General features: G+C 40.4%; 1 protein-coding gene across 2 annotated transcripts in view; it reads left to right on the top strand.

The window, feature by feature from the left end:
* arhgef10la (Rho guanine nucleotide exchange factor (GEF) 10-like a) overlaps positions 1-12,012 on the top strand; it is a gene marked incomplete at its 5' end in the record, with an annotated part of 184,829 nt that overhangs the window by 157,632 nt on the left and 15,185 nt on the right. The window contains 1 exon segment of one of the 2 annotated variants that reach the window (XM_024270200.1): positions 10,488-10,672. In XM_024270200.1, the coding sequence (XP_024125968.1) occupies positions 10,488-10,672 (185 nt within the window). 2 annotated transcript variants of the gene reach the window in all.

The raw sequence follows: 12,012 nt of genomic DNA on the forward strand, positions 1-12,012 counted from the left end.
TTATTAGGATGTCTGGGTTGTTCCTGCCGCCCATTTGATTTCATTCTAGAGCCAGCAGTGTGTATTCGTTTTTGCCTCAAAAATAAATATCCTTTTTTTTTCTCCATTTTTTCTTAGTAGGCCCAGCCATCGCTACACTGCTTCACAACAAAAATACACTCAACTCCTGCATGACTGTGCCCAGTGGGGGGTCTTAAAGGAGCCCCAGGTCTAAAGTAACAGTTTGAGCTGGAATTTATGCAAGACAGGACACAACTGGAAGATATACGGTATTCTAAACTTCAAACTTTATTTATTTGTATAGCGCCTTTTCTTCGGCCGATACACAAGGCGCTTAACATAAAAGCAAATAAAATACATATTAAAGACACCAAAAACAGACTGTTTAAAAACAAATTTACACAAAGACACACAACGAACATCCCCCTCTCACCAGTTCCTACCGCCACCCCCAAGTTCCCCCAATAGGACCCTTGTCAATAAAAGTGAATAAAGAGTAAAAACTGCAGATCTCTGGGAATAATCTGGCTTGGTACTACTGTGTAGAAACGATATTACGAGAATCCCCTTATTCATGACCCAGCCTGACCATGGGGGGCATCGCCGCAGCGCCCACCCAGCACGGGGTAGCGCAGGGCCCGATCCACAGACCTGGACCCCAGCCGCCCCAATGAGAACAGGCACTGCAGCAAACGTACACATCTCATGATAGCAGATGAAACACTAAAATATAGACATGCAAACTAAAAACTCTTAAAGCAGTAAATGTATATATTTTGTCAATGAAAAAAGGAAGGAACAACAAATATTCTAGAGCAGGGGTCTCAAACTCAATTCATCTGGGGGCCGCTGGAGGCAGAGTCTAAGTGAGGCTGGGCCGCATCAGGATTTTCACAAGAAAAGCGCTGATAAAACATTCCAGTGTTCTCAGATATCTTTATTTTTAACACAAAATAATGAATAAATAATGAACGACATGTATAGATCTTTGTGTGTGTTGATTTATATACAGACGTGGACCAAATTGTTGGTACACCTCAGTTAAAGAAGGACAAACCCACAATTCTCACTGAAATCACTCAAAACTTACAAAAGTAACAATAAATAAAACACCTGTGATGTCAATTAAAGGACACACCTGAGTTAATTATGTCACTCTGGTCAAATAGTTTTAAATCTTTCATTGAGGTACCATCGTTTTTGTCCAGGCCTGTTTCATTAGTTTGTTTTTTTAAATAAGTATGTCGATCAACAATTCAAAAGTGATGGCTGATTTTGATTGTTTAATTTTCAAAAATGTTTTATTTATTGTTACTTCTGTAAGTTTCAAGTGATTTCAGTGAGCATTGTGGGTTTGACCTTCTTTAACTGAGGGGTACCAGCACTTTTGTCCACCACTGTATATATAAAAAAGGGTATGTCCGTTTCTGAAATAGTTTATATTGAAGATTAAACTTAAGATATATTGCTACGGGGTAGGATTGAAAAAGTTTTTTAAACTTCTTCCTACTCCATTTCGAACTACATAATAGAGGTGTAATGTTTTTATTTATATTATATATAGAATTTTCTGTTGTTGTTTTCTTGTTTTTTTTACCAAGTACGATGAATGTGTTGTTCAAAATAAAAAGGACTAACTAACTAATAAAATAAATAAATACATTAAAAGATGAATAAAAAACAAATAAATTAGTAATAAATAAATAAAATAATAATAATGACCATACAACAGATACAGACAACTGAAGAAACCACATATTGACTGACTAACTAGAGAAAACTAATTATTTTTATTCAGTTTCAAATGTCTGTATTAACAGATCCTCCTTCAGAGTGAGAGAGAAGCCCCGGTACCGAGAAAATCTTTGAAGGATTTAATTTTTTGTAGATTTTTGTAGAATTCCTCACAATAAATACATCTGATCTATGTGTCTTCCATTCATTGGAGGTGTGGGGTGCTCGCGCACGCGCCGGCTGCATCAGTGCGCATTCGGGGAGTGGGGGGGGCTGCTTTCCATGGGGGTTCTATGCAAACGCGTGTAGCAGAATATCGGACTTCTATTGCGTTTACATGGACTGGAATGCGCGCCGACACAGCCGGTGTGTGAACCTTAAAATTCATAGACACGCCCATGCAGGTGCGAGCCAAACTCAGGATCACGTGTCTGACAGGCGGGTGCAGCGGATCGCTACGCGGGGCGGGCTACAGGTTTGGGGCTCGAAGCTTGTGGAGTTCTGGTTAGGAACAGCCAGCACGTCAAAAAAACGTATTCCTCGACATCATATATGTCTCTCATTCATTCTGAGAGAGACATCCACAGACAGAGTTGGTAGCTCCTCCTACACGCATCGCAGAGACAGAAACACAGTTTTTTGACGAGCTTTAAGCAGCAAATCCCCCGCGCGGGGCACGCGAATTTATCACGGGAGTCGCGTTCGGTGCTTCATGGCTCCTCCTCCGCCCAGCTGATTGGAGGAATGAATGAATGATAGACAGAGGCACTGGACAGACTGCCAATGTCCCGCCTCCAGAGTCATATACCTCACTGTGATTGGTTCGTTCAGCTCTGAACACAACAACTGTCATTCATATCAGCCTTGCGGGCCGCACTAACAGTAATCTTTCATATGAAGACGGGGGCTGCAAATCATCATCCTGCGGGCCGCAGATGGCCCGCGGGCCGCGAGTTTGAGACCCCTGTTCTAGAGGGAATGTGACCCCCAGAGAAAGAGGATGATTTTTGCCAAAACACACCACAAAGCATAAAGCAGCAAAAGCGGTAAACCGAAAAAAGGGAAATAAAGAACCCTCATGCAGCATCTCCGTGAATTCTATAATACGTTTGCTGGATTTCTATCAGAAAACAACCGAGAACGACCGAGCCCGGGTCCCCAGCAGCCCTGCTGTCCCACTATGATCGCTCGCACCCCGCCCAGATCCCAAGTAAAGATCTGAGTGGTGGAAATGTCAAAATCACCTGTTGTCACTCTGTGATTATACTGAGCTGCACGCTCACACAGTGGACTTTTAACAGTGTTCAGCTTTCCATTCATTTACCTGCAGCTAGCGGTTAGCCGCTACGCTAGCGTCAGTTTCACTCAGAACTTACTTGATTTTGCTGCTCCTACAGTCAGATGAAGTTGGTTGTTGTTGAATCTCTGTGAGTAATCCTTATATCCACATGCTCTGCGAACTGCAAACCGTTTGTTGTTGATGATCTCTAAAGAACAGAAAACACCGGCAAACAGGAACTCGCGCTTTTAAAGGGCCATCCCCTTTTAGCTATGCTGTTCTGCAATTTAATTGGTTGGGCTGTCACATCAATCAAACATGGCCCTAATTTGATTGGATGTTGGGCCGTCACCACACACGGATGTAAACAACGACAGACAGAGAGACCACGGCGCGGCTTTTTCTCGATATACTCTATAATCCGTGGATTTGGGGGAAAATAGCAAGTTTTTTAGAGTCAGAGGGCTGAAGTCCAAGTCAAGTCCACGAGTCAGAGGTAGGAAAGTCCAAGTCGAGTTTAAAATCGTCAAATTCATGACTCGAGTCTGACACGAGTCCAACTCATGTGACTCGAGTCCCCACAGCTAGAGCACTAGAACTATTATAATGAGACCCCTGATTGGACAGATTGGTTGCCATAAACAAGCACATATTTCAATGCATTGCTATGACAGTTTAATATGTTGATCCCAGGTCCGCTTTACCAAGTATTATAACATAGAATATAAACATATAAGGAATGTGGGCGTGGTTAACAAATGACCCTCATTGCTGAGGAAATCCAAACATGTACTTTTGCCGATTCTTGTGAAACTAACGTCAATCTCTTTAGTGAACTCAAGCGAACAAAACATAAACTGGTTGCTATGGAGATAACACTAACAGAAAAGCCGCCATTTTGAAAATGGTGTATTTTTAATCAATTTCTCACATACAGCTCAGACTAGCTGTACAGAAAGAGAATGGGGGGATTTGGGGGGCATAGTCGCTGCTTGGCAAGTGAGCTTGTGTCAAAGGTGGGCCTCGAGGCCGGCAAGGGCATGTAGGGGCGGGCAGCAAGGGCAGCGATTGTGTGTACAGAAGGGGCAGCAAGGGCGTCGAAGTTGCGTATGGGCAGGGAGCGAGGGCGGCAATGGAGCGTATGGGGTGGGCAGCGGGGACGGGTAGCGACTGCGGGCCGTCCAACGCTGCTCAGGGCTTTAACTTTTTTATTTTTTGTGTTGATGCCGTCTCTCGGTCTCTCTCTTCTCGGCTCTTGTGCTGCTGCATGTGTAAGCCCCTCCCCCGCAGTGCCCGTGTGCGCGCTTAGCGCAAACCCGCAAACCATAGGAGCAAGCAAGTACATGTGGCTTAAATAGAAGAGAGAGAGTGAAATTAAATCAAAACAAAACAGCAAAAAGAAGACAGACGACAGTTTTTGGCGTCTTGTTTTTTGTCTCTCTTTCTCTCTGTTTCTTTACATCTTTGTTAAATATTTTTCCATCACAATTCTTGAGGTTTAGTGAAACATTTCCTCTCTGTGTGGATATCACGGTGACTGACGGTGTCCTCCTATCGACCGCTTAGTAACTAACATAAATGGCATGATCCCCGGGTCGTCGTCCCCCCCCCCCATCGCACCGAGGCGCCCTCCACCATTTGAGAAACACTGACTTAGACCAACACGGACAATCACGGCTTACTGATGATCTCTGACTCCAAAATGTCCATATTGCAAAAAAGCAATCTCTGTCTTCACTTGCTGGATCTGGAAGTAAACCATTTTTCATGGATGACATCACACTCGCTCAGTCCAGTTCTTAGATACAGCCAATGGGTAACATAAATCATAGGAACCAGAAGTCTACAGTGATGGTTCTAACCAGTGTCCTATATCTCAAGTCACAATCGGTTTCTGTTTTATTCAGAGAACAATGTACAAAAACAAACAAACACGTTTGATAATCACAAGCAAATATGCTGTAATGATCCCGCCCACTCTTCTGTTTGGTCATGTGTCTCGTGTTGTTATTGACTGTGAGTTTTTGACGGCTCCAGTGTGTGTTGGCTGAAGCGTTGGTGGCTGAAAGAATCCTGATTGCGCTGCCGTTCCTCTGAACATTGTTATCCACCCTCTAGTCACTTGCTCCCGATGATCTAGAACGAGCGTTTCATCCACCCCAGCCCACATCAGACAGCTGGTACCGCTACAATAGCCTCCTCTGTTTCTCTGTGTCATCTCTGCTCAATTACATCCCGCCCCCTGCTGAGTGCTCCCCAACCTTGACCTTTGTATCATTATTTCACAAACAAGTTAAGGTTCCTTTTCACTTCTGTATTTCTGAACTTCACAAACTTCTGCAGTCAGTGGAGATCTTCTGATGTAGGCAGACCTTAACGAAGGAAGCCATGCATGAGCATCCAGGTTCTGATCAATACGGAGAGGCAGGCTTTGTTCCTTCCCCTTCCCTTCACCATTTTTTACCCTTTCACCTGTCAGTCAGCTGTCCTCTCTACTCCTCAGCCCGGATGGGAGATGTGGACTTGGAGCTCAGTAGAGGACAGAAGCACTCTGTCACTCGGGGTAATGAAGAACTAATGAGCTGTTGAGATGAGCCGTGGAGTCTGAGGCTCCGGTTCTGCAGGATGTGGGCTGTAGGAGGGATGCTGCAGTTAGTGGGACTCAGGCAGGCTGAGTGGAAAAGGCGCTTTTCAACTGTCAAGCTTCACTGACTTCCTCATCTTTGGAAGCAGTGTGAGAGTCAGTAGACTAATACCAGATTGTTGGTTGGGGGCAACATTTGTGCCTTGTACTTATCCCTGTATATGACATGGCTCAACAGGCATTGGACACATTTGGGCCTCGGTGTGTCTGAGAAAGTATTCAGGGAATTCTGCTCCACACTACCTCCTATAGTATAAAGTCGAGTTTTAGTGAAAATAGATTATTTAGTTACAAATCTCCACTGTAGAAACTGAGTCTCAAGAAAGTAAAAAGGTCTTTGTTTTAAGAAAAATAATTTCTGTCTTGCAAGAAAATGTATTTATCAAGAAAAAATGTCTAAATAATCCTAGTTTGAGAAAACATGTCTTAGTAACACAAATTTTGTTCTTAAAATAAAAATTCTTGGCAAGACCAATTTTCCTATCCTATTGGCAGATTTTTTTTTCCAATTTGAAGAATATTTTTCAGATTTAAAAAATTTTGAAATATTTTTAGTGGGGCTGTATGGTGTTTTTAGCATGTTTTTGTGGCATTTTTCTGATCTAGAAAGAAAATTAAGCTCAAAATTGCATATTTGAGTGTAAAAATATATACTTTTATTAATAAAACTACATGTTGAGAAAGGTCATATTCTCAAAATTTCAGACAATAAAATTGAAGGAAACATTTTCTCTCTGGCCTGCTTTTGTTCAAAAAACCTATATCGTCATATAAAATGTAAAACATTGAGATTAATCATTATTAATCGCATTCCAAAAGTCTGATTATTCATTCATTCATTTCGTTTCTTAAATAGCTCAAAAGATGATCAGAGTGGGACTTTTAAACCATTTTTAAGATTTTGAGAGGGAATGTCATTTTTCTGTTTCCCACAATGCCGTCCAGGTGGTATTCAGCATATGCTTGGCAATATGGCTTACATCAACCTGCATGTGTCAGCCCTTGATTTAACAGGAAGCCCATTGTCGTTTCAAAATGTTGATGAATGCAGCAAACAGAATATATTCTAACTCTGCTATTGTTCAGTTTCTAAGGCATTTTTAAGGTGAAATTTGCCCTTTTAGTGCTGCGCTAATGTGTCATTTCTTTTTGATAACTACAAAAACAAGGAGATACATACCATGTCGTTCCCAGGCTCTGATGGTACCTGCTGCAGGGGGCTCAATTAAAGGCGAAAACACATCAAAGGCCTCTTTTTCTTTACCCAATTTCAAACAAAGGATGGCCCACTGGCAAGGACACACAAACAGGTCGTAATCCCCGTCTGCAGCGAAGCCGGGCTGGGCGGTGCGTTCTCATCCTCACTCAGTCACTCTTTTGCGACTAATTGCCCGGCTTCATGCAACTTGTGCATTGACAGTGATATGAATTCCAAGATTATGCCCAGGCGAACCCTTGTCACAGCTTAGACCGCAGGGGCTGCATGTGTTGCCATGATAAGGCTCATTGCATTTTTTTCCAAGTAAATCATTAAGACTATGTGCCTGCAACTCTTAGGCTGCTGTGTTCTTTAACAGACGGAAGCCAGGGGAGCGGTGCAGAGTGCTGCTCGGTGTGTCTGGGATTTCACAATTAGGAGGAAGATTTAGTTTTGGTTTGCTAAAGTCACGTTTACAGCAACAACTATGTGTGTTTAACGGTGGCCCCGCACAGAAAAGCCTCAGTCAATCTATCAGCCTTCATGGGTTTTTTTTACTTTAAAATCCCCCTCCAATGAAGATCCTGTTTTTAGAGTTTTTGACATGTCTGTGTGTCATTTTTCTTCTGAAAGAGAACAAATGTAATCAGAAATCATTTAGTTTTTTTTTTAGTGAGTATTTCTCCTTTTAAATCTGTCAATTAAACTGTCTTGGACAGACTCTGTTTGAATGAATGATCTTCTTTCCATCAACAGCTCTACTGCACATGCACTAAACCCTCATCTGTTCCTAGTGTCTAGTTCAGGTTCTGGAGAAGAGAAGATGGTATCTTCACATTGACTGCAGTCAAATGAGCCGCCGTTCACATTTCTGTGGTCAAATCAGCATCACTGGATTTTTGGTGTGAGTTTCATCCAATACTTACGGTAGCAGGACTGAGAACGCTGGAAAATCTCCACCAGACTCCACGGAGCTTCTTGATGTGACCACGGAAATGTGAACGGCGGCTCATTTGACCGCAGTTGGAAAGGATTGTAAATCAATGAAAGAGCATTTTGATGTTAGCGCCACATGTGCTTGGCCTGCAAGATCAGCTTGGGGGTTGCGACTTGATGACGTGTAAGATCATATACATCATACTTGTGATGTAGAAAATACCCTGGATGCGGCCACAAGCTCTCTGCTCAGAACTTTGAGCAGCAAGAGGTGAATTTCTAATGAACTCATGCTGGTCTGCAGGAACCCTGTCCTAGAAAACGACACAGATTTTTAGACTTTGGCTAAAAACAGTATTGGGTAAAAAAATGTCAATAAAACACAAATGAATAAAAACAAAATTGTGCACAAATTATGAATTTGTGCACAATTGTGTCTGTTTTATTCAATTTCCAAGCGAGCTATGGTAACAACATCATTTCCCAGTTATGGGATCAATGCCATTCTAAAAAAAAACATTTTTTTTGTGTCTAGTAAATAAACCTCAATAAGCATGAGCAATTTGAACCATCTATGTTTCCTGACCTTATGCATACAGTATGTCGAGGGCTAGGCGACATGGGATCTTTTATATCTCGATATAGTTTTTTCCATATTATGCGATAACAATATATATCTAGATATAAAGCAAATAACTATATTTTTTAAATTTTAACACTGCGGTTCAAAAAAAGAACTGTGTAATCATCAGCAGGTTGTTTAGATTAAACGTGTATTTCCTATCATACTTTCAACATAGCAGATGCACTGAAGATCGTGTACTAGTTCTTTTAAATAACTTAAAAGAAAAATATATATTTATATATAAAGTTTTGTATATATATATATATGAGTGTACTACTGAAAATTAATGCAATTGCTTTAAAATTTCAAAAAAGAACACTAAAAAATAGATCACTAAACTGTTTGTTCAGTTCCATTTAAAATTAAGGGATTAATTTTTCAAATAAATTCAGATGTTTCCAGGCTTTAGAGAACCAACATAAAATTATAACAGTATTTATAGTATTTAGGAGGTTTACTTTTTGAATTTCTTTCTGAATTTCTTTTTAGAAAATTAAATTGGAGTAAGTAATAAATGGTATGAACATGTCTCTGTTGTCATCTAACTGCAAGCTCAAATTCAAACATGCCAAAAAAATGAAGATTTACCAGAGATGTCCTAATTCTGCCTCCAAGTGATTACATTTATATTAAATCATAACAAAAAACAACCTGAAAACAAAGATTTGGACAATTGCTGTTATATATCGTATCTGGAGTGCTCTCAGAGGAAAGGAGGCGGGGTCTTATCACAACATCTGACACTGGTTGCAGTTTTTGTGTAATGGCATCATATTATTATTATTATTATATTATCACCATTATATTTAAAAACATGTTTTTTATAAATGTCCTACAAATTAATTGTGTTGTATCTATCCACCACGTCTTAAGTGTTCGGTCAGGAAAATATTGTCCGACTACACATCAAGGCTTCTCACTGAGCAGCTCATAAGCATTAGCATCATGCTAATGCTACATTGCTGTCACCAAATCAGCACTTTTCATGAAACTTTCGGTTGCTGCTACAAGTCAAGCGGTTTTGTCTTCCTGCTCTGACTGGCTCCTGTTAAAAATCACCTGATGGTCTGCGGCTTCATCAGCTGAAATAAACCTTACACAGAGAAGAGTAGCGGAGGTGACCACAGAGGTAGAGTGACTCTGGGCGTTTGTTCACCATGCTTCTAGATGAAGTAAGTGACTGGTCCAAAAAATTTAACAAAATGAGAGATAATAAGCATAATTAGATACAAAAATGTACTCGCCATGTGTCAACTAACTCTAACTTTTACTCGCCAAAGAGGAGAAAACGCTCACTACTGACGAGTGTCAATTTCAAACCCTTCAAAATAAAAGTCTATCCCAATAGACTCATTCCTCTATCGAGAAAGAGTTCTATCGTGATATATATTGTTATCGTTTTATCTCCCAGCCCGAAGTATACCTGTGACCCCGTGATGAATTCTTGGCAGTGACAGTAGAAATTTTGTATTCGTAAGTCTTGGTTATATCAGCAGCAGTGCTGTCCACATGTTTTAAAAGGTTGATTGTTTTTTATTCTTTTGATGTGTCTCTGAGTCTTTTGAACTGGTTCATGTAATTTTAACAATGACTGTTTTTTTTCTATTATTTCTGGTACTTTCTTCATATTTTATGCATATTTGTAATTGTTTAACAAAAAAAGCCCAGCCAAATGCTGCAAACTAGCTACAGCTAAAGCAATACGATAAGGTCATGAGACTGCTGTTATATCTGTCCTTTTTAAAAAAATTAATTCAGGTCAATTCAAGACAAAGAAAAGTCATATTCTCAATAAACATGTTAAACATGAAATTAAATGCAAAGTTGTGCACAAAATATTTTATTTGTGTACAACTTTGTCTTTATAAATACGTTCCTTGTTGACAGATTCCTTACCACGTTAAACATTATCATCCTCTTAAAAAGAGATTTGAAAATAGATCAGAAGATGATCGGAATGGGACTGTAAGTTTTGAAGTTTTACAGCAGATTTCTTGACATTTTTATGTTTTTCTACTTCAGACAATTAAAATGTTTCTTTTTTTTTACTCTGTTTTCCTTTCTGTTGCAGAAATTTGAAGTCCATTCAGACGTGGCAGTCAGCGTTGCACACATGGCCTGTGCTGGTGGAGGCGTGTGGATGGCGTTCTCAGAGGGATCCTCCATCCGTCTCTTTCACACGGAAACTCTGGAGCTGCTGCAGGAAATCAACATCTCCACGCGCTCATCTCTGCTGAACGCTGGTACGGCTGGTACGTTGGCCGCACCCCCCGCTCCTGCGCAGAGGCTGACCTCTGCATCCACAGGTCACAGGTTTAGCATCAGCATTTGCTGTAGTTTGTCTTTTACACAAAATGTGAGCAGATTCTCCTACATTCTACATTTCCAGATGCTTCTTAGCAAGAGTTTTGAGTTTAGTTTCCCCACTTCAGTTTTATTTTTTGGAGCAGGTTTTTGACATTAGCAACAGTAAGTGTGCAGAATACGCGATGATAACGTTGACATTCTTCCAGTTTCCTGCAGCTTCCTTATGTCGTTTCCACTAACGCAGGGAGTAAAAAGGTCATCGTAAACTGAAATAACCTGGTCAAACCCTTCTGCTTCGTGTGGGCTGCAGTAGAAACACTTTCACATTTCTGTTTAGCAAACATTAAAAAGAAAGTTTCCATCTGCTTTGGATGGACAGCAGGCCTTTGTACGGCTCTGCAGGAGTTTCCTGAACTTACTCAAGTAATTAAGCATCTCAGGCCTTTTCTGAGCCATAAGACAGCCGGGTGAAAAGCCCAAATAATGAAAACAACAGCTGAGAAAAGCGATTAAAATGAAAGAAGTTTATTTAGCAGCTTGGATTCTCATTTTTACGGTTAAATATTCATTTTTTTTAATTATTTTTACAAATTGATTTGGTTAATTTGGATTTTTTTATTCTCTGAACTTTTTCTTCACTGTTGTTTTTTTAATGATGAAATATGAAGCTTTAGAAAGCTCTGGTTCCATTTAGGAGTGTACAGACAGCCTTTATGTCCGTCATATCCTCCCTCCAGATGGAGAAAGTATTCATCCGTCTGTGTGGAGGTGTTATTCATGTGTCAGCATGTGTACCTTAAATACGGCTGCAGGGCAGTTCCAGCGTGTCTCAGGTGGTGACCTACGAGCTCATGTGCCATATAGATGGTATGAGCCTAAACAATAGTGCCATCGCTAATGTATGCACAGAGTGTCTTCTATTCTATTCGCCTGTATGGATTCAGACCTTTTAGAAATGTACACAAAGGACACATTTATGAGTAATACAATAATGCAGAGTTTAGAAAGGTATTTTTCAGACATTAAAATCGTTTTATTTGAGGTAAAACTTTAAAGTCCCCCTCCAATGAAAATCCTATTGTTTGAGTTTTTAGCATCTATGTGTGTCATTTTTCTTCTGAAAAAGAACAAATGTAATTATACATCATTTTGTTTTTGCATTTCTGAGTATTTCTCCTTTTAAATCGCTGTCACTCAAAGTGTCGCTGAAAAACTCAGTTTAAATTCCTGAGCCATGCTTATGTCACGATAGCTGGCCCGGATGCAGCTAGAGGCCAGAGAAGATAATA

The sequence above is a fragment of the Oryzias melastigma genome, linkage group LG5 (assembly GCF_002922805.2).
Source record: "Oryzias melastigma strain HK-1 linkage group LG5, ASM292280v2, whole genome shotgun sequence".
NCBI lineage: Eukaryota > Metazoa > Chordata > Actinopteri > Beloniformes > Adrianichthyidae > Oryzias > Oryzias melastigma.